The sequence below is a fragment of the Misgurnus anguillicaudatus genome, chromosome 23 (genome assembly GCF_027580225.2).
Source record: "Misgurnus anguillicaudatus chromosome 23, ASM2758022v2, whole genome shotgun sequence".
Classification (NCBI taxonomy): Eukaryota; Metazoa; Chordata; class Actinopteri; order Cypriniformes; family Cobitidae; genus Misgurnus; species Misgurnus anguillicaudatus.
In genome coordinates, this window is record NC_073359.2 from 34997570 (window position 1) to 35024459 (window position 26890).

General features: G+C 38.5%; 1 protein-coding gene across 1 annotated transcript in view; it reads right to left on the reverse strand.

The window, feature by feature from the left end:
- LOC129452685 (NACHT, LRR and PYD domains-containing protein 12-like) overlaps nucleotides 1–26890 on the reverse strand; it is a 116033-nt gene that overhangs the window by 12919 nt on the left and 76224 nt on the right. The window contains exons 13-20 of the mRNA XM_073861812.1: nucleotides 18857–19030; nucleotides 17383–17556; nucleotides 16357–16530; nucleotides 15653–15826; nucleotides 15403–15564; nucleotides 14994–15167; nucleotides 14684–14857; nucleotides 14290–14460 (exon numbers count right to left, since the gene is read on the reverse strand). Of these exons, the coding sequence (XP_073717913.1) occupies nucleotides 14290–14460; nucleotides 14684–14857; nucleotides 14994–15167; nucleotides 15403–15564; nucleotides 15653–15826; nucleotides 16357–16530; nucleotides 17383–17556; nucleotides 18857–19030 (1377 nt within the window). The remainder of the gene's footprint in view (nucleotides 1–14289; nucleotides 14461–14683; nucleotides 14858–14993; nucleotides 15168–15402; nucleotides 15565–15652; nucleotides 15827–16356; nucleotides 16531–17382; nucleotides 17557–18856; nucleotides 19031–26890) is intronic.

Sequence of the window (26890 nt, forward strand, 5' to 3'; positions counted from 1 at the left end):
ATTAGGATCTTCTGAAGAAAGCGTCCGAGCAGACCTGGTGACAAAACTCAATCTAGGGTCACAGCATGAAACCGTTAACGACCCAGACTGAAAAGACCTCCAGTTGATGTCCAGCCAGATGTTACATATCCCCCCTTCACGACCGTTAAAGTCCAGGGAGACTTTGGCGGGCGATGATTAGGCTGGTCATGAAGTCTGGATGGCAGGTGTTTCTTAATTGTCAGCAGTATTCGGTCAAACAGGCAAAAAGGTGATTTGAATGAGGTTGGGTTCTGGCTCTGCCTGGGTGTCCTGCCTTCCACGGTTCCATTTGAATTTCCGACAGGAGGGCAGCTGTGCACCTGTTCACTGAACTCTTGCATCCCGTTGACTCTTCGTCATGGGATGAAGGCTAGGCGGCGAGTAAGGACGTATCCTATTCCTGCAGGGAGGCACAGTACCGTATCAGTGGCGGTTCAAGATCAGACAACACAAAGGCTGTCTGTAGTTGGCATCCAAGCGAGTCTCTGGAGGACAGTGTTGAAGGCTGTGACATCAATTTGTTTGGGTCCCCCCTTTACGCAATCCTCATTTCTAGTTCAGGGTTAACGATGAAGTGGTGGTCCCTGAAGAAAGATGAGATTTCCAGTTTGATGTAGTACTACTCACTGTGAAGGTGATCAAGTGCCAGGTCATCAATGCGGAGGATCCCATCTTTTGAAGTTTGAATCCACTTTGTCTGGTTGTGCAGGCTGATGTGGGTGGTGTAGGTTAAAGCGTTTGTATAGGCTGGGGTGTTGAACAGCCATCAGTCACCTACGAGTGTTAGTGGCATTGGCTAGTGGTTTAACCGAAATGGAACACTGGGCGTCGATCTTCGTGGGCTGCAGCCCACGGATGTCATCAGTGTAGTCCTTAAAAGGAATGCTTGGGCAGAGATGGTGAATGTCTTTAGTGCGGCTGCACCTGCGCGGGTTTGATGCAAGATGCAGCTGCTTGTTTGGTGGTGAGGCAGTAAGGAGGCGATTTGGTCTAGTTGGAACTAGTCCCCCCTTTTCTGTTAAGCCTCAATGTTTAGGGTGTTGGTTGTGTTATGATGGACCCATCTGAAGATTGCTTCTTTCTGCTCCCTGTCCATCCTGGTCTGGTATGCAACAGCAGAGATTTTGTCCACAATCTGATGGGGTCCTGTCCAGCGTGGCAGAACTTTCCTTGACAGTCACTGGTGAGTTGTGTGAAGTGACTGTGCAAAGCTGTAGTACCAAACATCGTCATCCACGTCCAGTTCCTCTCATGATGACTTCCAGTCGTAGTATGCCTTCTAGCCCTCAGCCATCTTCTGTAGCTTTTCCTGGGCGGAAGCGAAGGGTTCCAGATGCCTGTGAAGTTCATTGGGATTCTGGTGAGTGGTGTTGGCTGTGATGAGATTGGGATCTCAAGGTTGGTACAACAGGTGTACTGGTAGTGTCATCTGCTGTCCCGTCCATAGTTTGAAGTAAATTAATTTGGGGTCGATCTGATAGCCATAAGCACTAAGGGGAGTGTCCGATCCCAGTTCATCTGATTTGCTGAGACACATTTCTTTAACATGCTAGCCACAGTCTGTTTGGTTCGTTTCACTGGTTCCGAAGATGGCTGATGTGGAGTTGGGCATGTGTGCCTATGGGTCTTCACACATCTTTAATACGTTCAGTGGTGAAATGGGTACCTCTTTTTTGAGTTGACTCTCAGTGGCAGGTTGAACCAGGCGAAGATGTGGATCATGTGTAGAGGTGCTGTATTTTGAGCAGTGTCGTTGGGTGCTGGGAGGCTCTCGACCCACTGTGTGAATGGGCTGATGACCGTGAGGAAACATTTGTTGCCCCTTGTAGGCCTGGGTAGCAGTTAAAGTCTGACCAAAAGTTGGCACCTGTTCTTTGCAGTGGTGCTCTGTGGTTTGGGTTAGCTGATTGTAGTTGGCAGCAACCCACCCATCCTTTGATGCATTCTGCTAAGTCCTGCTGCATCCAGGGCCAGTATGCCACCTGTTTTAGTGGTTCGTACGTGGCTCTCGTGACTTGGTGTCTGGCGCATGCCGTTTCATACGCATACATCTGTAGAACCCCCCTATGTCATTGAAGAACCACAAGCTTAGGTGTAGTGCGGTCGTCAGGGACATATCAGAGGATGTTGTGTTGTATATGCAGCAGGTGTTCGATGTCGTTAAGACATTTAAGGCTGGAGCAGAAGTGAGGTCAGAGTTAATGATAGGGCAGGTGTAGGGGTCTTAGAGGTGGTTGACATAGCTTGTATGGTGGTGTCGGAGGCATGTAATGCAGCTATGTCACTGTTTGAGATATGTGGAGCCAGTGTAAGTGGCTTGTGTGATGGGCACTGTGGTGGTGGGCGTGTGTTGGCCGCAGGTCAGTGCAATCACAGTTGGGCGGGTGGGTGGTTTGTTTGTACCCATGGGTTGTCAATCATGTAGTGCACCAGTTTTTGTGAGGGCATCTATTTAATTGTTTAAGTCTTTATCTTGTCCGTGCTGTTTCGAATGACCTTCTTCAGAAACCAAGCATGTTGTGCTCCGTGGTGATGGCATCACCGGCTTGGAACAGGTGTTGATGCTTGACTGGCTTGTTGTTAGCAGTTTGTATCCATTCTCTCTCCACCCAGAGAGATGATGTGTGAAACTTAATCTGACATACTTTGAGTCTGTGCAGATAAGGAGTTCTGTGATGTTGTGTGCTGCTGCAGTTTGGGAAGTGATCAGGATTGCTGTGACGTCTGCATATTGAGATGGCTGGAGGCTCATGTTGGAGTGTGCAGTGTTTGTTGCTCACCTACAGAACACCTGCTCCTGCTTGTAGGAGCATCAATCGTGTAGGCTGTTGGCATGCCCTGGCAAACGTTTCCTTCACAGTACCTGTGGCAGGTGAGTTGTTTGGCATGCAGCCAGTCCATTTCTTAATGCAGACTTGTGTGTATCGTGCCCTGACTTTGCTTCCTTGGAGGGTCATTACCCACATTGCTTTGCGGGCGTTGGTGGCCACTTCGTCTCGGATGTGTTGGCTGTGCAGGGACGATACTGGTCGTTGGCAGGGTTTGACGATCACTTCCTGTGCTCCGATGACATTGGAGAATCGTTGTAAAACCCACAATGTGCAGAGCAGTGTTTTTCACAGTCAGGATCAGGTTAGGCCAGGCATGGTGCGGCTGAACAGGTGCTGTTGCATGGGTGGGTGGCACCTTTTTCGGCATGGAGGTCGATGATCTCCTGCACTGGCTCGTGTAAAGCAATGAGATGTTGTATTGCTCTGAAGAAAATGGGAGGAGCACTTGGGTGTGTGGATACGCATCATGTGGATATTAGTGAGGCCAAAGTTTACAGAGTCTTTTGCAAAAGATGCTTTGTGCTTGTATAGGAGTTTTTGGCGATCCGCATCATCCTACATGACATCTGCTCTTTTCAAAATTTGCTGAATTGGTACCTCGAATCCTGCGTATGGCTCCTCTGGTGCCATGTCGTTTGTGCTGCTGACAGTTGTAGAGGGAGTTTCCTCATCGGTGTTAGTGATGGCAGCACATGTACATGTTGAGGTGAAAGCAGGTATTGCAGTCTCTTGTTCACTCACCAGGGTGCAGACTTCTGGCGTGGTCTTGTCTGACGGAAGGTTCTCGCACTTGACAGGGGCCCCGAGGGTTGTGAGGTTAATGGGGTCCATTCAACTTCATTGATAGGTTCACATGAGTTTTGAGATGAACCCGAAAGTGGTTGGTTAAACACCGGCTGTTCCATTTCAAGTTCAGTGTGTTGATGCCCTTGGCAGTCACCACGGTTAACAGTCCAATAAAGGCTCAAAACTACCTAACAAGTCTTTGCCAATGAAGAGAGATATGTGTCCATTGATGAGTTTTACACAGGGTGTAGAAGTCTCATAGGACAGATGGTCAGGTGGATGGAAAGCACCTGTTGCAGTTTTGCTGTGAGACTGCACCTTCAGCATACACCTTCTGGGTTGAGATTTTGTGCTTCAGCTCTGTTCTGGAGTCTTGTGAAATGCTGGAATGACATCAGCATTAGATCAGCTCCAGTGTCGGCGAGGGTTTCCAATCTGACCTTGTGTTTCACAGTGGTTGCTAAATAGAGTCTTTTAGCTACTCCTCTCTCATTCAGGCTTCCCAGGGCCTTAGTACCAGGTTTTGTGTGGTAACTGGAAGGCAGTTAAGGCTGGTCTTCAGTGATTCTGTAGGGAAACAGAAGTCTAACACAGCACTTTTCTGGTACCTGCTGAATCTGACTGGTTGATATTTGAAATACAGTTTGTGTGCCAAAGTCTCTGATTTTTGCGATGACTGGATCGATGGTAATGTGATGAGTGGCAGAGATTTAAGTGTTGCTTGCAGGAGGGTTTTCTGGAAAGTTCTTGCTGTATTCCAGTGCTGCTGCTAGTGATAAGTAGTTTGGTTCATCCTCGCGGTCCTCCTTGTGAGGCCTCCTTTGGATTTGACTTCTTCACTATTTTCAAAATCTCTGCTGACTCAGATGTGTATGTGTCGCTTTGCTTTTGTGACAGTTCATACTTAGCTTTGTTCACTGTGTGTCAAACCGGATCCATCGGTTGAGAGTTTGGACTTCTCGTTCTGACAGGTGCAGGATGGTTTCCATGGACGCTGTCCTCCTGGCTGTCTGATGATTTTGGCTGTGAAGTCCTTCGATCCTCTTGGCTCTCTGCTGAAATGTCCTTCACTGTGGCGCTGTTGTTCGCCTCTAGTGGCCGTTTTGGGGTAATTTTCAGAGAAAGAAAGGATGACAGTCTTTTCAGAGGTGGCTTTTGTTTACCGTAGGCTTTATGGATGAAGTCCTGCATCTGTCTGGTTGTCATCAGGCAAGGGTAGGCCATAAATCCTAAGTGTTGCATTACGGTAAAATGAAGCTTTGCAGGGGGATGATCTTGATGTTTCCTCCATTCTGGGCTCGTTTTGTGAGCTGAAATAGACTGAAAGTCAGTTGTAGTAGTAGGCCTGTGGAGTTTCATTTCTGCTTTGTTTTAAGTCCATTGCAGCTATTAGTCCTCATCGTGATTCTGGATCTGAAAACTCATCTATCAAGGCCATTTGCAGCTGCTTATAATCCATCTTGACACTTTCTGACTGCCGGTATAGGAAGCTCCTCACCTCACGGCTGTAAGTAATCCATAGCAGTACAGCTGGTCTCTCGTGGTTACATTCGGCAGCGTGTGCACATAAAAAGTCAATGTTCTGCAGGTAAGCGTGGATGTCATGGCCACCTGCAGTGTTTGGACTAAATGTTGGACTGTTTCTAGCCAGCTTGTCGAGGTCCTTGGGTGCCATGCTGTGTGTCTGCTGACATTCTTGTGAAAGGTGTTGGCCCCACCCCCCTTGTGTTCTTGTGAGAGGGTTGTGGACGCTGGCTGGCAAAGTTCTTAACAGTGGGCTCTCACCCCCCTCTTTTTCAGCAGGAAACTTTGGTGGGGGAGTGCAGAGACACTGATTGGATGAGAGGAGAATGATGCTTTCTCTCTCAATGGTTCAGCTTGCATTCTGAAACCATATAACAGTTCTTTTGGACGGAATCACGTTCGTCCTTAGGTTGGTGATGTTGCTGAACAAGAACTTGAATTTCAGCTTGAGCAGCTTGCAGGTGGTTTTCGTAGGCCTTGGACTTGGCATCGCATTCTTTCTGTTCTGCCTTGGCTCTTACCAGAAGACTTTTGGCCTGCAGGAGCTTTCCCAACAGCTCCTCTTTGGCTGTCTGTTCCTGCTGCTCTCTGTGCTCGGTGTCTGTGTGGAGTTGTGACATGGCCTTGTGAAGTTTTCTCGCCTCGTTCTTTATCCTCTTGTGTTCCTCCTCAATCAGCTGCTGCTGATCCTTGGATTCCTGTGTCACCCAATCTAGACGAGTCTGCGCGTCCTCCTGAGTACTCCAGGCTTCCTTTGCTTGGAGCTTTAGTGTTGCTGCATCCTGTTCCAGGTGGGCGACGTTCCTTTTGTCCCGCTTAAGCTGGATGATGAGGTTGTGAGCGATGGCACCTGTGATCCTTGCCATCTCCTTGTGGCTGTAGCTCTGTGTTGAGTCCAGGTTGCCATCCCGTTGCTCTCGGTTTCGGCGCTGCAGATCGTTGGCGACATTGGGCAGGAGGTCAGATGTCAGATCGTTGAGCCATGCCTTCAGCTGGTCACAGTGGTTGGCAGGGCTGTGTGATCTGGACACGTTGGGGCACTGGTGGGTGACAGAACACAAAGAGCCAATACAAGTCCACACAATTTTAACGAGCTAAAATAAATACAAATGTGGGCTATGCGGGTCTAACTGACGTGCTAAGCTAGTGGCACAAAATAAAAACTATTATCAGGGCCTTGCTTCGGCGGCGCAGATAATTAGTGATGGCAAAAAGGGAAAAAGTTTAGTGAATGGACGATGTGTTTTAACCTATTGGTTGCTTCAGACATTTGGTTAATCGGTCGCATTACCAATACATTTTCTCATGGTTTGTGCAGATATGGTCTCTCAGCCCAAAATAAAATAAGATCAGAATAATTAAAGTTAATTAATTATAATGATAAAATAAAATAAAAAGAAAATAAAAGAAAATAAATAAAGGATGAGAAAGATAAACTGCTGAAAATTAAATGAATAAAACAAAATGGATAAAAATGAAAGAGATTCAACTAAAAATAAAACTGAAAATAAAATAAGACAGCCGAACAGACAAAGTCAGAAGGCTGAAAAATGAAAAGGATAGGAGATGAAAAATAGAGATGAGAAAGTGTTCCCTGTTTCAGCTTAACAAGTTCTCTACCCTAGATTTAATGACAGGGCCTTACAGGGAGAGGGCACTATGGAGTCATGCGAGCTAGGGGAGTGGCTTAGCTAGAGTGGCTGGGCTAGGCCCAATCTGAGAGGGATCTGGTGCCTCTAGTGGCTACAGAGGGGAGAAAAGTGCATCTCTTTGCGCTACACTTGTTGACTATTTAAGACAACCCAGGGTGGAACACAGAGACAAGGCGCTTCCCTGAGCACGCAGCCAAGAGTGCCGGGCCTTCTGCCCTCCCCACCTCGACTGCTCAACAGTCACGGCCCTTCACACCACCGGGCCGCACTCAAAGGTGTCACCCACCAACTGGCACTGCCGCTAGGGCTTTTGTGTGTCAGCTGGCATGGTAAACAATTGGAGTGCCCGGTGGCAGAGGTCGCACTGCGTCTTGCTGCCTAAGGTGCTAAAGGAGGGAGCTACCGCAGCACCCCGACTGTAACACACTCGAGTCAGTTCAGCGGAACCGGTCTCTTGTAGAACTCACCGCTGGCGAAGCCTCTGATTCATCTATCAAGTGTCAACTTACAGAGATGCACAGAGGCTTATCACATTGCACCAGTTAAAAACATAAATGAATTCACTGAGAATGGGACTTATGGGGCTGGATTCTATTCACAGTAGAGAATTGATTCAATTAAAATTTAAAAATAAATCAAACTGCATTAAATTTAAATTCAAACTTAATTAAAGATGCAATCTCTACAATAGAAAAGATAATAAGAGGTAGTAAGGAGAGAGAGAGAACAGCAAAAATGAAATAAAAATTAAATAAAGAAATAATAAATTAATAAAGCCATAGCATTCAATAAATAGGAAATCAAACTAGCAAGCAGTATGATAACCTAGTTATTAAAGTAAGATCAAAATAAAAGGTAAGCAAATCAGGTTTGACTTCCACATCTTCAAAAAAATGTATGAGGACCAAACAAGATTTTCCACCAGATGGCGATCTATTGCCCCACAAACAAAGAAAGCGGAAGTCAGGCGTAAAGTGATAGAGAAGGAGAAGTGTTAGACACTCAAGACTGACATCTTAGTGTTAGAACTAGGTAGTACGCTTTAAACTGACAAAGATTCGCTTCCATACAATTATATCGGCGACCGCTGCGTTGCTAAGACGACGGATATAATTCTGAGCTCGTGTTCGTCCGGCGCCTGCTTTGGCTTATTTTAACCGGGACACGGAATAAATAAGAGTCTAACGGGCTTTCTTCTCCGTTGACAGAAGTTACTTGATCAAGGTTTATCTCCTTTAAAATTGAAAAGTCTTACCCTCGGTGCTTACAATTTTAAAAATCCACGTACGTGAATAAAAATGGAAACATACAAAAAGACAGCTTCTCTAATTGTAAATGATTTCTGGAGATTTAAAAGAAGGCCTTATCAGATGGGAGTACTCACTCGACCACCGCTTCGCAATTCTAAATAAAGGAATTATCATCTTTATTAGGCGGAATCAGACGGTAATACGCTGTATTAAAAGGGTTTTTAATACGATTACCTTAAAGACTGCAGTTAACTATACATAACAGGGGCGCGAGTCTGTTATGTCCTGAAAATGATACAGGAAATTACATTTTCATTCATTCCAATATAAGAACGGACACAGTTATAGCTAATAGTTCTTTTCATTCACACAATGCAAAACACATTTGATTTGTTAACTGTTTTTGCTCAGAAATAATGTTTAAATCTGCCCGCATTCTCCACCATTAATATGTAGCGAATCAGCTGGAGGAGGCGAACGGCGTTATTTAAAACACTATAAACCTCCGACCGAAACACTACGGGAATTTAAGGGAATTTTGGGAAATTCACAGATTTAGCTTAAATGGAATAATAAGTACAATTAACTGTAATTAATTATACAAATTATTCGGATTTTAACTGATTTAGCAGAATAATAATAACAATTAATTATTGTATTTGTCCAGCAAATACTCATAATTGTACATTAAGAAGTTAATTCCTTGGCCTTTAGAAAATAACATTCTTACTGCTATAAAGTATTTTTAAGCATGTAGCTTTAAGATCTTAAAGGCGGATTAAGTGACATTGATTTCATGAGCATTGAACACAGAAACAATTCAATTGTGAAATGCAAAACCGGTTTATTAAACTACGTTACACTACAAAAACACACAAGACTAACTATACATACAAACAACAAACGAGAAACATATATGAAAGAGAAAGAATGGAAAATTAAGAGAGATAGAGTAAAAGAAGGGCAATATCACTATAGACTTAACCCCCTGGGGTCCAAAAACGCGGGGCCGCGTTTTGATGCATTTTTTCCTGTTTCCTGTGACATCCACTTAAAATACTCCGTCATTCATAATCATACACATACATGTAATACATCATTCGAAACTGTGAAGTCTCTACTTTAATGTGAGTGCCTTCATAATAACAACAAAACTGTGTGCTTTTGGCAAATAAAGAAAATAAACAGGGAGTGCATTTCGACATCTCTGTTTCCTTGACCATTTTCCTCAAACACGTTTCAAACATGAACTGATAACTCCGCCAATACTTGTCACACGAACATGATACATATGTCTAAAGAAAGCCTGAAATGTCTACTTTTACGTGATGTAATTAAAATCTGAAGAACTCATTGTCTGTTTGTGTAATCAACATGTAAGTAAAGAGAGGTACAGTTTTTCTGGCTCGACCTCATTAGAGCTAATGTAATCCCACCTACCATGTGCGCGCCATTCATATGGAAATTACCTGATGCGGGCTATGCAAACAAGATCAACGCCCCCAAACAATGCTTTAAGAAGCAGCGAGTTTTGATAGTTTCATTCACTTATCAACGCGCTGGGAAGATGACACGCTTTACAGGTGAGGAAGCTATACAGATGCTCCTGGACAGCGAGGAAGAGTTCACTGTTTCTTCAGACGAAGAGCAGGACTCCGACGATGAACGTTTGTATTTTGAAGAGCGACTTGATCCAGCTGAGGATATAATTTCTGAAGAGTAAGTTTTACCTACATTTGTTGAAATGTTGTGTGATGTAAACTTTTATATACTGTATACTGACTATTTGCACGCAGATATTCATAATGACTTTATAGAAACGTCTCGTAATTGGCAACTTGTTTACATTAAAATGATAGTTCTTACATTAAACCGTATGCTGATTAGTGTAATGTGAATATGTTATAAAGCAATATCACTACTATAACTATAGTGTCCATGCAGACTTATCAATAAGGCTTCTTTATTTGCTCGTATCAATAAGGCTTCTTTATTTGCTCGGGTGTTACAACCGGTGTAACATTGTGCTGTACATGAGCCCGGAGATATGTCATGCGTTAAACAGTATGATTGTATGGTGTGATGTGAATATACAATATGTCATAAAAGAATATCACTATTTAGAATATATTTTGACTAGTGTTTATGCCTCAACAAGTCTTGTTTACGCGACTATCTGTTCGGGTGTAAATGTATCGATGTAGTATCGATGTGCTGTAAATGTGTCCGGAGATATGTAATGTGTTAATGTTTAGCCATAAATATGTCCGGTAATGGCCCGTTAACAAAGATATACCGCATCTATGTACCCAATTATCTTATCTCAACTATGCTTTACCGCCTTAGTATTGCTTTATAAGTTTGTTACTGTGAAGAATACATTATATTAATTATTAAAAACTTTTGTAGGAATGTGGCAGCATCACTCTCCTCTTCAGCGGGCATTTGCAGAAATGCGGCGGACATTCATACTGGGTAAGTCACATTTGCGGGCTTTTCTGTTTTATTAGTAGACTTTTACTGATGTTTTGCGTAGTAATTTGGAAAATACAAGATGTATATATATAAACATATCTGTATTTTCCGAAAATACATGATACAAATAATGTTTTTTTTTTAGTAACGTGGCTTCATCGTCATTTACTCGCACGGGGGCATGCAGAAACGAACCCGAAATTCATAAAGTGTAAGTTACATTTACCGGCTTTTCTCTTCTCAATATTAGTATTACTGATGTGTTGCTTGATTTTTTTTAATGCATAAAACTACGCATAAACATAGAACTTATGCATTCACAATATTTGTATTACTGACATGTTGCTTACATGATAACAGTAAATGTGCCCGGAGATTGTCATCATGCGCAAATATGCATGTATCTGTTCGGGTGTAAATGTTTCGATGTAGCCTAGTATTGATGTGCTGTAAATGTGCCCGGAGATATGTCATGTGTTAATTTTTAGCTATAAATATGTCCGGTAATGGCCCGTTAACAAACATATACAGCGCATCTCTGTACCCAATTATTTTCTGCTTTACTGCCTGAGTTATATAACAGTATATATTTGACTGTGGATGCATTTATATATATATATATATATATATATATATTTTTATTTTTTTTTTAAGGTAAAATGTAAGGCAACATTTGTTTAATTATTCCTCATAACATTTTAATGCCACGATCTACAGAACATCACACAAAAAAACATTTTGAGAACTAAACCTAAAAAATAACAAAGGTGATCCTGCCTTGGAAACCCCGGCTACAATTTAGTATTTTTATTTAATTTGGAGATTAAGCGCATCAAAGCCATGACCAAAAAAAAAGACAAATGACAAATCATTTGTGATTGTTACTGTAAATGATAAAAACTAAGTTTGTATACAATTCATTAAACGTTATTTTTTAACAAGATAAACCCTGAAATTAATGATTTTATAGACACTACGCGTTATTGTTTAGCACAGAAATGCTTGCTTGCTTTGACTTTGATCATCTCTGTATTCACTTTAGATACAGAAAGACCTGATGATATTATTTCAGGAATCTCTTTGCTATCATTTGAAAGTGAACACCGACCATAATAGATAACCACTCGGTTTTAAATACATTTTAAAACTTATACCCGTCGAAAAACATCCGTTTTGTAATGTTTAGTTCGATGAACTTCTAAATATGAGACGCAGAGCACCTATAGCACGTTCGGCTAAATTGCATGCGCAAACATGGCCAGAACGAAATAGCGCAACATCGATAGAACGAAAAACAATCCAAAATGTACAGACTTAAATTATATCAGAATTTACGTTTATAATAAATACATTTTTTAAATCAAATAAGGTCAGAAGTAACAACGTGCAGAACAAATGTGCAAAATGCCTCAAGTGCACGAAAACAAAACACAAGCCAAATAGATACATCAGATAACCCAGAGTGATTTATAAATAAAATAAAGAAATTAATAAAAAACGAAAGTATTGCCAGAATTGCCAGCTTTGTCTTTTAAATGTAGAAACGACTGTGAGATTGGTAGTCGAATCCGGCTTCTCCGATGCATCGAATCTTCAACTATTCGGGGTCACCCCTATTAATTATTTAAAAAAGTTCTCAATATTAGTAATACTGATGTGTTGCTTTGTACTTTGAAAATACATGATATTAATTAAGATATGTTTTCAGGAATGTGTCTGCAACACCAACTTCGTCTGGTACTTGCACGTTTTGAACAATGGGACGACAACATTTAACTCCATTCCCAAAGAGTTACAGTGTGTGATGGTTTACAAATGTATACCTTATTTTTTAATATTTGGAAGTATTTTTAGATGCACACCAAACTTTCACAGCTGACATTTAGAATCCTTTTCTTTTAATTAGAGCCATATTGTACTGGTCATATAGAATATTGTTACATGTATACATATTGTTACTTTATTATTTATAATTACAATGAAGCTTCTTCATTTATAATTACAATAAAGCTTCTTAAATCTATTGTATTGTTCATGTTTTAGCATTTTTTGCAACCCTATAAGACTTTTATTTTACTAAAAAAGTATTTTGTACTTTATTTTAACCTATTTTTTTTTAAACTACAAGCAAAAGATTTTCTCTTTAAGTCTCCCCACAGTCACAGTTCTTTTGTCCCAACATTCCTCACTGAGCCATTAGGGGGTTGGGTCTCCTCACGTGTGAAACACATCAATATTCATGACCATTGACCCTCCCTTGCATATTGCCTTTACACAGCAAAAAGTGTCTTACAAAAGTTAAATCAATGTATTTTTTCATGTGAATGAGTGGGTTAAATGGTTTTTACATCATTTTGTAGCAAATTCTCTACTCTACAAGAGTAGATAACTTTTTTGCTTGTTAACAAATGTTTAGGATGTGTTTCTTGGCCTTATTTCAGCAACTTGATGTTTTCTTTTTTTTACTAACCACGCATAAACATCATTTACTTAAAAATACAAACATGTACATACATTTATCTTACATATTATTATAGCACAGTTTGTGCTGAATACAGTGTTATGTGATATTAGCCATTAATGTGTTTTAAAGCAACTGAAAAAAGACCAAATGTGAGAGCATGTCAGAACCTCTGACTGTGTCCAAAAAGGGTCCGACCCCAGAGGGTTAACTTCTACACAAACCATCAGAACTCTGAGAAACACCTTAATTAATAAGGGGCAATAACTTTTTACAGCGAATGAACAAGCGATACTTGCGTTGGCTTTTGTGATGCGCATGTGCACGTCCAGCTGTGGGTGCGTGGAAGAGAGTTCCTGAATTTGTGGTCACGTGACGGAGTTCTGAGGTGTCCATAGGAGTTGTTCCTTTTTGGGTTAATCCATCGGTCTGGTTAATCTGTGGCAATTAATTTGTCCAGTTTGTTGAAGTTTGCTTTGAGGTGTTAATTTGCTTATATTGGCGCAATAAAGACAGCCAGAGAGAGTCGATAGGTCTGGAGATGTGTGTTATCAGGAGATTAGGATCTTCTGAAGAAAGCGTCCGAGCAGACCTGGTGACAAAACTCAATCTAGGGTCACAGCATGAAACCGTTAACGACCCAGAGTGAAAAGACCTCCAGTTGACGTCCAACCAGATGTTACAATATTATGTGTCATTTTGTGTGGATTTTGAGTTAAAATAAATAAAAATGGCAACACATGTTAAGTTAAAAGTAACAAGAAGTTTGTTGTCCCAAAAATAACACTGTTTCTGCTGTTTTTAACAGGTAACACTTTATTTCGATAGTCCACTTTAGACATTTTAGTAACTATAAGTGACTTTGCAACTATCAACTACCAATCTTTAGAGAATTAGTAGAATGTCTGCTTAATATCTACTAACACTTTATTGTGATGATATCTCAACAGACATTTAACTGTCTAGAAGTATCTTTGCAGGTGCATGTCAACTTATTCCACTAACCCAAACCTCTTCACTAACCCCAACCCTTACAGTCTACTAATACACTAATGACAGTTAGTTGACGTATAGTTGCAAATTATTGAAAGTTAGTTGACATGTAGTTGCAAAGTTATTTATAGTTAGTTGAATGTCTAAAGTGGACTATCAAAATAAAGTGTAACCTTTTAACATATTAGTTTTTATTGTAGTTTACAACATTGATTAATTTGTTAAGAAAATAGAAAGTTTATCTATCTTTTAAAATCTTTAATAATCCCATACATTTCTTGATGTAATGTTGTTACCTGAGTTTGTGTAGTTGACAGTTTGTATTTTCTAATCCGTTGTGAAGTTTCTTGACTCCTGAATCCTGTAGATTATTGTTGCTCATGTCGAGCTCTTTTAGACCGGACTTTGATCTTAAAACTGAAGCTAAAGCTGAACAACTTTCTTCTGTTAGACCACAACCACTCAATCTGAAACATTACACAACACAAACATCATTTATACACAACACTCTTATCATGGCTGTGTACTGTATTAATTTACTTCATTCATAAACTCATTACTATACAAGACAAATAATAAAACATCACAACAATAATACACTTAAATTCATAATTTCCCCTTCATTCAAACCCATGATATTAAATGATGTTGTGTTTGTTAAGAGACTTTAAATAAAGATGAAATCCTAACATGAGTGTGTTGAGTCTACAGTGTTTATCCTTCAGTAGATCACAGATCTGTAGCAGCATTGAATCTTGTAGTTTATGATCATTCAGATTCAGATCTCTCTGGAGTAAAATCTCTTTATCAACAACTTTATTCAGATACTGACGAGCTGCTTCTGCTGAAGAGCTTTTCAAAAACCTGAAGAAAAGAAGAAGTTTACATTATCCATATAATAATTATTTGATAATTATGTGTTAATCTTATAGTATCATTATGAAATTTAATAAGAAATAAAAGTGGTTTAAAACAAACCGTATTTTATCAGAATACTCACCTGACAGTCTTCAGTGCACAGTTTTGATCTTGTATTAATTGATAGATGAGTTTAACTCCTGATTCTCCAGGATCATTTCCACTGAGATCCAGCTCTATCAGATGTGAAGGGTTTGATCTCACAGCTTTAGACAAAGATTCATAACCTTCTTCTCCAATATTACAGTCTGATAGTCTAGAGAAGAGAAGTTTTTTTCAATTACTTAAAAAAGAACTGATGTTCGGAGGTAAAATCACTTCATGCTAAATTTTCAATAATTTACCAATGGAAAAATTAATTAAAAAATCCTACATTATAAAGAAAATAATATTACTTTGATTATTTAAACACTTGGACTTAAACTACAGTTATATTCTTATAATAATTGTATTTGAAAGTATAGATGATGTGTTGCTAGATGTTTGCTTACTTGAGTATCTGTAGTTGACATTGAGGTTTCTTGAGTTCATTACAGATCTGTTTGAGTCCTGAATCCATCAGACGACTGTTGTTCATCTCAATCTCTTTCACACAGGAGAGAAGAGCAGCTACAGCTGAACATTGTTTCTCTGTCAGCTCACAATCATTCAGTCTAAACAGAAACATCATCATCATCATCTTCATCATCATCATCATCTGACAGTCTGTACTATACTGTACTGTATGAAGAGTCAACTCACATGATTTTCTTCACTTTACTATGAGAGTCCATCAATAGAGCTGAGAGTTTCTCTCCATCCAGATCTCCCAGTTTATTATCACTCAGATTCAGTTCTTTTACCAGTAATGGATGAACATCAAGAACTTCATTCAGATAAACACAAGCTTCTTCTGCAGCATCACTCTTCAATAATCTACAGACACAACAACATCACTTTACATCTCAACATATTATTATAATTATTTTATATCTATTTTAAAAGACTAATAAAGTAAACTTTTTAAAGAGTGAAAACAAGTGGGTCATCTCACATTTGAATTATTGCCATCTTATTCAATATTAAACACCATTTTGGTTGATGAGAAAGAAAAAAATGTATCCGAAATATTTCTACAAACATTAAATACTGTAATTATGATAATGTCGGTCTTTACTACATCACCAATCCCAGGAAGTAAATTGTTGCCTACAATCTGTGTGTTTGTTGTAGTCCAAGAAAAGAGATTTACATTGGAGATAACTTGTGTCATTGTTTACATTGGGGTTTGTAACTTTTGCATATCATTAACATGAACTAATACACACTTACACACCAAAGGAAATTAAAAACATGTGAATCAGACAATAGGTGCTCTTTTAGTATTTACATATCTTTACATACAGTTACATATACCACACTTCACACTAATGTCTGATGTATTAATATTTTAAAGTTGTAATCACCTGACTTTCTTCAGTGCACAGTTTGGATCTTGTATTAAATCATGGATGAGTTTGACTCCTGATTCTCCAGGATCATTTCCAGTGAGATCCAGATCTTTTAGATGTGAAGGGTTTGATCTCACAGCTAAATACAAGGCTTTATAACCTTCTTCTGTTATACTACAGTCTGATAGTCTAGAAAATGAAAAGTTTTTTTAGTTGAAACAATTTATTGAAGTTATAAGACTTTTTAAATATGAAAACCTAAATAAATTAATAAATAAATATTATTAAGACAAATAAAAACCCAGGTTTTAATGGTCCTTTTAATGTTTTTTTTCTAGATTTAGGTATGTGTTAGGAAAAAACATTGTTGTTTCATTCTGTCTACCAACAACATTTCTGCCAAATTCCTAATAAAAACAATGTTTTTATTTGCATTTATTTACTGAAAATTGAAATGAAGAAAGCATTGTCTAAATAAATAAAAAAAAGATTTCAAATTAATTTCATAACAACAAAATATTAATGTTTTTACACCTGTTTCAGGAAAAAATATTTTGGGAAAAACCGTGATGCTCTCAAGTCTTTTACAGTGCTATTAAGTGAAATTCAACAGACACTGGACTGTAATGATCGCAATATATCTAGAAATGATAATTCTGAACTGAAGAGTCTTATTTTTTTCAACGGCTGTATGTACATCAAATTGTAATGTTTGCCATGAAACAGTCTATATTTGGCCAATACTTTTTATACGGTAGGTGCTGGGTTAAAATGACAGACTTTTCTAGTTAGACTGTAATAAAAATCATGATCTAGCATTAAAAAAACAAACATCTGCATGTAAAACCATTTTAAACTGCATGTTCCACTGTTTACTGTAATGACTCAATAATTACTGTAATAATTTAAATTAAAATGTGGGACTTGTATTTCTACAGCACTATATTGAGCATTTTAAGTCACATGGTTGGTTTACAGAGTCCTGTTATCTAACCACATACCAATTTTCTTTTGTTTATGTTTAGATAACCACATTCAAACCTCAGTTCCTGTAGTCCACACTGTAGATTTGTCAACAGATGAGAGATCTTCTTCATTCCTGAGTCTTCAAGTTTATTTTCACTCAGATCCAGATGTCTGATATGTGACAGATTTAAATTAAAACCTGACATCAGATCAGCACAACCTTCTGCTGTAATACAGCTCTTAGTCAACCTGTAGAAAGTGAACAAAACAAAAAGACAAATTATCATTAAAACCCTTGCTATGCACAGATACACTAAAAGTGAGAAGAGGAAGTGATGCATTGACAATCAAAATAGTTTAACTCATAATTACACACAGCAGGTGAATATTGTGAAAGCCACTGACATTTCTTTTTAATCATGAGAGAATCAGGATTTCTATTCTCAGCAACAAACAAACAAACAAACAACATACTTGAGTTCAATTAATTTGCATTGTGGATTTGTCAACAGATCAGAGATCTTCTTCATTCCTGAATCTTCAAGTTTATTTCCACTTAGATTCAGATATCTTATATGTGAAGGATTTAAAATAAAACCTGGCATCAGATCAGCACAACCCTCAGATGTTATACAGCTGTATCTTAGGCTGCGTAAACAAAACACAAAGTTACAACTGCATCTAAATATTTTTCAAGTGTAAAAGTATCAATGATGTAAAAGTATCATCTGCTGTTGACATATGAACCAAAATCAATATATAGTCATAAAATACAAATACACTGTCACATAAGGGCATGGATTTGGGTAGGGACTTTTAACCAAACAATTGATCTTTATTTAATGACTGTCTGTTTCTTGTGTTTTTTACTAATTACTTATTTCATTTAACATTTATTTATTTAAGAATCATTTAAATGAGATTAAAACTCTTTTCAAATCACGTTCTGTGGTACACAAACGGTTAACAGATCTCATTCTCTGCAATGAGTCCAGCCTCCATAACTCAGATCAATAATATGATTGGCTTTGCCTTTCTTAAGTCCCGCCTCTTTAACCTACATCGCTTTATGATTGGTTTTGTCTTTACTCGTTAAACGTGTGATGCAGGTGTGATGTAAACAATTTTTTGTTTGTGTTTTTTGTAATGGCTGTTAAATAAATATAATGTGTAATATTTTTTATGCTGGAGCAGATTGGGAGGAAATCTGATGGTTCAGTGTTTTAGTTGCCAGGTCAAAATGTTCACTGGCATCACAAAAAGTAAAAAATAAAATACAAATAAAATAGGCCAATTCTATATTTGTTGTTTTTGACACAAGTAACCTTAATAAATATGACACCTAAGATAAATCCTGTTACTGATGTCAGTGTTAACGCCCCGGTTACTCACTACTCTCATTCCCCCGAATTTTAACCTGGACTTCATTCATTTATTACAATAAAGAGTTGCAAATGGATCCCTATCTCTCTGAGTCATTACAAATACATTATTTACGTCCCCACCAATGTCAAAATCAAAATTACGCCCTTGCTGTCATAATACTAACATGAATGTGTTGAATCGACAGTTTTTATCCTTCAGTAGATCACAGAACTGTTTCACACTTGAGTCATCAATTTTTTTATCACTCAGATTCAGCTTTGTCAAGAGTAAAGGATTTACACTCAGAACACCAGACAACCACTCAAAGGATTTCCCTGCATCTTCAGTTTTCAAAAATCTAAAAAAAACAAACAAACAATAGAGTTATACATACACTTTGCACTTATTATCCACAGATCATTGTTGATCATGTGCAAAATTATATTTAATTTAGAGATCACAGTAAATTTCTTTCTAGTTTGGAGTTATTATACATCCTGTGTAACATGAGATGTGATGTTTAAAGTTGATTATTTTTGTTCTTATTTTCACTCTTAAAGCGATACTCCAGTGAAAAAATACACATTGATTTACTCACCCTCAAGTCATCCTCAATGTACACGATAATCTTTTTTTAGATGAACACATTAAGAGTTATATTAGGGAATGTCTTTGATCTTCCAACCTTTATAATGATAGTAAACAGGAATCATAGAACAACTTCTGACCCAACGAAGTGCATCCAGTGGGTTAATAAAGGACTTCTCATGGTAATTCACATGATTTTGTAGGAAAATATCCACATTCAAAAGCTTTATAAACCACAATAACCAGCTTCCGGTATCAGCCAAGGTGTATTCATATATATTGGGCTATTTTGCTTTTATTTTGACAGTGATTAAGGAGAGGACAGGAAAGTACAGGGAGGAGAGAGGGCCACGGGGTCGACAAATGACCACGAGCCGGAATCGAACTAGGGTCGCTGAAAGTGCGAAAACACCACATGTCATGTTCAACCACACACACTACTTTCCTCCCATGATATGATGTTTCACTCTAAAATACGTCACAACACTAAAGTAAAGTCAATCACGTCTGTGTTGAAGTGGCTTGGGTACTCTTTGACAAGAGTGAGTTAGGTGGTGATAATACACCTTAATGTTGCTAATCGTGCTACCCGCCATGAAATGAAAAAGCAGCTCAGTGAATGTGCCTTGGCCGATACCTGAAGCTATTTATTGTGTTTTCTAAAGTTTTAAATTGGGATATTTTTCTTACAAAATTGCATTGATTATACCCAAAAGGCTTTATTTAGCCACTGGAGCCGTTTGGATTACTTCTGGGATTGATACACTTTGTTGGGCTTCAAAGTCAGAAGTTGTTGCCTGATCACTGTTTATTATCATTATAAAGTTTGAAAGAGCAAAGACATTTACTAATATAACTCCAAATGTGTTTGTCTGAAAAAAGATAATTATGTACATCGAGGATGGCTTGAGGGTGAGTAAATTATGGTGCAATATTGATTTGACTATCCCTTTAAAGGGATAGTTCGGCCAAAAACGATATTAAACCCATGATTCACTCACCCCCAAGCCGTCCGAGCTGCACACGTCCATCGTTTTTCAGACAAACACATTTTCGGATATTTTAGAAAATATTTTAGATCTTTCTGTTCATTAAATGTAATGTTACGGGGTCCAGCAATAGTCCACTACCTTCAAGTCCAAAAAAGTGCGTCCATCCTTGCGTAAATCCAAACGGCTCCAGGATGATAAACAAAGGTCTTCTGTGGGTAATCCGTGCGGTGTTGTTGTAGAAATATCCATATTTAAAATGTTATTAACGTTATAAACTACCTTCCGGTAGTGCCGCCATCTTACACTCAGGAGAGAGTATTAGCGTAGTGTACGCACTTTTCTTAGTGACGTATGACAAATTCGGAGGGCGGGGGCACAGAGAAGCAGCAGAGAAACTCTGTACGCTGCGTAAGCTCTCATCCTGAATGCGCATCACTCCAAAATGGCGGCGCTACCGGAAGGTAGTTTATAACGTTAATAACATTTTAAATATGGATATTTCTACAACAACACCGCACGGATTACCCACAGAAGACCTTTGTTTATCATCCTGGAGCCGTTTGGATTTAATTTGTGAAGGATGGACGCACTTTTTTGGACTTGAAGGTCGTGGACTATTGCTGGACCCCGTAACATTACATTTAATCAACAGAAAGATCTAAAATATTTTCTAAAATATCCGAAAATGTGTTTGTCTGAAAAACGATGGACATATGCAACTCGGACAGCTTGGGGGTGAGTAAATCATGGGTTTAATATCGTTTTTGGCCGAACTATCCCTTTAAGGAACTTAATTTATTTGCATATTTCACCTGACTTTCTTCAGTGCACAGTCTTGATCTTGTATTAAATCATAGATGAGTTTAACTCCTGATTCTCCAGGATCATTTCCACTGAGATCCAGCTCTGTCAGATGTGATGGGTTTGATCTCACAGCTGAACATAAAGCAACATAACCTTCTTCTCTGATATTGCACTCGGGCAGTCTACAGAAGAGAAACGATGACAAATGAATTCGTTTCTCAATTGCATTTTATGTACAAATGAATTACAGAAATAAGCAGTTTAAAATAAGAATAATAAATATAAAGTAACCATCTCTAATAGCTTGAATATGACAGACATCAGTTCACCTGAGTATCTGTAGCTTGCAGTTCTTCATCAATCCATCAGAGAGCATCTTAACTCCTGAATCCTTTAGATTATTATTGCTCAGATTAAGCTCCTTTAGACTGATGGAGTCTAAACTGAGAACTTTAGATAGAGCTAAACAACTTTCCTCTGTCAGCTTACAGCTACTGAGCCTGAAAATAAAATATATTTACATAACTGTTACAGCTCCCATAACACACTGTTTATCTGATGTTAATCTGGAGTACCTATAGAGTAGTATTACATCCTTTATATCTCTGAATAGTCTTTAGTTTTATCAGATTTATAAAAGACAGATCAGCTCTAGCAATTCTTTCTGAAAACGCACAGAAATATTCTGAAAGAGGAGTCAGAAGCTGCGAGAGGAGCGAGTCACCAGCCAAGCAACAATACAACATTGGATTACTTATGATTCACTATATGTTCATGCCATTTACATTATATGAACTTACGCGCCGATTTCCAACATAACACAGAAGTCTTACCGCACGCAACTAATGACCCAGTCGGGACAAACACATACGCAAAACTCTGCTGCTACCCCAGATAAACAAACTATATCCATTGTTTCCATGAGGCTGGCTTCCTTCTCCTTACATTTAAAAACACTTCTTTTTTCGTGCCATTGTTGAGTTTTGATATAAAACAAAGCTGTCGCTTGAAGTGATGCCTGTGACTTCGAGCGTCCTCAGATCTCGCTCTCCCACTGATTGACGTGTGGGCGTGGTTTTCCGAGGGATGTGCCCATAAAAAAAAATTATAAATATGGCCTACCCCTGATATGTAAGATCTAGTTGTATTTTAGTCGAAAAAACTTTCCGAAACTTGTATTAACCCTGGCGAAGTGCATTTGGCACAGAAATAGTCTGTCACACATCCTATTGCTTTTTTGACACTTTGTCTATAGTTTAGCATGAGGAAACAACTCTTAAACTGTATTAATCGCATTATTTTTATCGAATTATTGCGTTTACATGAGGTAAGGTATAATCGCAGTATTGCCAAAATCCCATTATAATCTCATTATTGGTGTGTATGTAAACAAGCTCAATGTCATAAGGTTTGTGACTGTCCTTTTGTGAAGAGTGTCATGCACTGATCAGGACATAAGAACCTGATCCTAGGTAAGGGTGAGAGGTCCAAACTATAGTAACTCGTGTAAGACCGGATGTTAAACCATCACCTTTTTTTAATCAAGTTTGTTTATGGTAGAGACAATAAAACCTTGGTTTGTGCCATTAATCTGCATTTGACCCTCAGGTGGGTCTGTTGACATGCATTCAACCTCTTTGATCCCTTCAACTCAACTCTTCAACTCTTCAAATTCTCTCATTCTAAAACCTTTCTCCAAGCTTTCAGGCTTAAATCAGGGCTCAACATAAAGGACTGCCCGGTGGCCCGGGGCAAACGTGAGAGATGTTCGGGCCAGTAAAAAGTATTGTCACTTGCCCGATCGGGCCAGTGCTTTACCCTCACTAAAATATATTTTCATCAAAGTATATGATTTAACATCTTGCAGGGAACTACACTAACCTTTTCCACTGGTGGCACTTGCGCTACCAACTTTTTCAGTTACTGGCGCAAAATATGATTTGGTCGCACATATTTTTTTCAAGTTATATTAAGGCGCTCTGGTTAATAATGAACAATAATGAAACTGTATTGCATACAGATATGCTTTTTATTTTACTTGCCATCTTTTAAACCACATGCCTTCTTGTTTTCTTAAACGTTGCAGTCGTGTTTCCCACAGATCTGAAATTTACTTGGTGGTGGTAACCGGTAAAAAGGGCAATCATTACCCACTGACAAATAATGGTCTACTATACATATGACGAAGAACTAATAATGTGTGACACAACACAATACTTTGATTTATTGAAAATTTATATTAATTTCACATTATATTTCATTAATCTAAACACTCCAAACTTTCTTTGCCATTAACAAAGCTGACACTGTTTGTCAAAGCACCACGAAAACACTTACTGTTTTTGCACTGATATATGAAGCAATTAGACCCCTTTTATCAAACTCAATATAATACGCTACTATGTATAGTATATTAATAGACAGTGCAGGTCTATAGATTATAAATGTGACTGATGTTATGACTGATGTTATAATGGTAAAAATTTCTATTAAATAGGCACTTTTTCTGCTTCTGCTCTATCTTTCTATTTCTCTCTTGCCGATTTAAAAAGCTTAATCCACTAATTATTTCAATAATATTATTCCACTTATTTTATTTTCAAATCTACTTGCTGTCCCGGTGACAAACTTTACATTGCTTTGCTCGTTTAGTGCAATGGGCTTGACATTAGCACTGCTTTTTTGCTACAATCTTACAAACTTAATATGGATATGGTTTTAGAAAATATATGGCTAATTAATAATAAGATTATTAAACATGTGAGAAAGAAAACGCAGCGCGTGGTCGTAACAAGAACCATCGCCATAGAAACCGAAGGCACGCTAAACTTCACTCGAGCTTTAGCGCGGTAGCGCTCATGGCCGTTTTCCGATCGACTCGGGTTATAAACTCAATATTAATCAGACTTGGGACCCAAAGTAATTAAACTAGGACCTAACCGGACCCGACAGACCATTTAAAATATAAACCCGGAACCATACGGGTCCCGCGTCCTCAGTGAAGAAAGACCTCTGCTCAAGTTCAGAAACATGGAAGACACTGCGCTTGCTTCGCGTCGCACCCAATTCATTGAGAAACAGCTGAGCACGCAAACGCACACTGATGGGGAGAGACACGACGTGCTTTCACGCAAAATGAAGCCAACGTGTTGATGGCTCAGAGCACGTTATAAAACGTATTCTTAAAATCCACATTTATGTTTTAATAAATGCTCATAGTAAATCATAGCATATTGTCTAAAACATTAGGTAGCACATTTGCGACCCATTAAAAATTAGGGTCGCAACGGCAGTTCAAAAGGTCGCATATGCGACCATTTTGGTCGCAGTGTAGCTCCCTGTCTTGGAAGCAGACATTTATTTGGGTAAAACAAGACGAAAGAAACAATGCAATATTTTGCTGTCAGTTTACAGGTAAAGCAGAAAAGTTGGGAGCCTTTTTTTCGTTGGAACATGTCTGTTGTTGTATACATTTATATTTGACTTTTGAAATATTATTTTTAAATATGTTACACTGACATTTTTTTTATTGGGGCCAGTGAAAATTTTGGCAGGGCAAGTGAAAACCTGAACCACTGGCCTGAGCCCTGTTGGGTATCTGCTGAATATATATGATCTTATGTATACATTCTTCTGAGATTGCAATTTTATATTCATGTGTGGTATCATTTTAAAGGTCATGGTGCAATGGGTAAAAAGATTTAATTTCTATAATTCTAAGATAAAGTGTACCAAAGTTCAAAACTTAGAGCATGATATGTACTCCTGCTAGAGGTATGTCTTCATAAGGAGGTCTAGTTTACAGATTGTTAACGATCCCATTTGGTGCCCCTGGTCGTGAGAACCTGACCAACCAAATTCTGATTTTAAACTTTTATGATTCTTTTTCTCTGTGTATATAAGGTGGCTTGGCAAAATACTCGAGGAGGATATCTTTAGCAAGAAGCTCCCGCAGAGTCTGCACAGTCTCTGTTTGTATTCAAACACAATGGAAGCATCTGTATTCAGAAAATCCCGCACTGCTGAGTATCCTTGATTGCCAGGTATAATTTTGACTTTGTGACTTTTATTTTCTATGCTAATGTATTAGGGCCTTTTTACACCTGTTTACTTCATGTGTTTTCTCTGATCGGAAAAACTCTTCCATTTACCATGTTTTCCATTAGACCATTTTTGGACAAAGAACTGCTCCGCCACCTTAGGGTGGAGTCTGCATTCCACCGGGCCTCAACCCCTGCCTCGACAGAATGTCTGCTCTCACGTTCTGGAACCTTGACATATGCATCGTCCTGGGAAACAAAGAGACCACAGTTTCTTCCATCTATATGGATCGCCTGAAATTCCAATGAAGCAGGGGCAGAATTCATACAGTTTTTGACTGTGAGAAAACATGGTTTCTTCCATGTAGACAGGGAATGAAAGCATTAACATGTAACCCTGAGCATACAGAACAGGTTTCCCCTCAGGGAAAACCCTTAAGAGTCACCACTGAGGTGCTGTTTATATTAGAGCATTTGCATTTTAAAACGGCATTTTAAAATGAAAACGATCCTTGTTTATAATGGCATTTTAAAAAGAACCTTCATCCACACTTTACACCACCATAAATGCATGAAACATGACCAATCAAGTAACTGGGCATGCACATAAAAGTGTAAAATAACTTATTACTTTAATAATAGCTTACCTTTGCACATTTATGCAGCCTAGGGGTGTGCGATATTGACAAAAATTCATACCTGGATCCTTTGCCGGCAACTACAACAGACACTAATTTTGAATCTATAAAAATGTGTTTGGGAAAGTCTTATACTGTTCTATCTCCCCCCTACAACATATTAATATGATTAATAGGTTCATTTTGATGTTATAACTAAACAGAAAGGTCTTTATGATTTAAAAAGAAAGCATTTAAGTGAACAGTACTAAACGAACTTGAAGCAAAAATAAATTTCAGCAAATGCAAACTTCAATCAAACATAGTAAGAGGTGAAGTATTGCTTTAGCCTACCAGAAATGCTTATTGCATTAATTTTTAAAAGTGTGCGAGGTCCGTGCACATCCTCCGCTAGCAACACTAAAAGCGCAAACGACTAAACGAGCATTAAATATAAATGACGTTGAGTTTGTTTTTTTAAAATAGAAAACAAAACTTAAATTAAACTCGAAAATAATGTCTGACCATTACAATTCTCCCTTCATATTTGTAATGGTTTTGTTATGTGTTTTTCTTGTATTCTGTGTATGTTTGTATTTTTGACTTTTATTTTGACATCCTGTTCTGTTCTGGCTTTTATTTTGATATACATCCTGCCATGTTTCACTTCACACTTCCTGTTTGTTTTTGTATATAAGTCACTTCCTGTTCACCTGTTCCCGGCTGATTATTACATCGCCCCATCCTGTCTGTATCTGCCTGTTACCTGTATCTGTTTCTGTTTATCTGTATCTGCCTGTTTTTTGACCTGTGCCTGTTTATTTGGATTTAGCCTGTATTGCCGCCTGCCCTGATATATTTTGCCTGTTTTTGGATTCTGTCTCTGGATTAACCCTTTGGATTTGTTTGCTGGCCCTTATTGGGATTTTACTAATAAAACACCTTTTGCACATGGATTCACCTCTTCATCGCTTTCATTAAAGCAACACCCGTTACAGAATAATCAGCCTCAACCGGAATCCAGCAAAGGATTGTAATCTCGCACCAGCACCATGAAACCTGTTTTTGCTCTGCTAGCACTACGCCAAAACCACCGTGCCATCGAGGATTACGTGAGTGACTTTCTGGAATTGTCTAATCGAGTGCATTATGATGAGGACACTTTGAAACCGATATT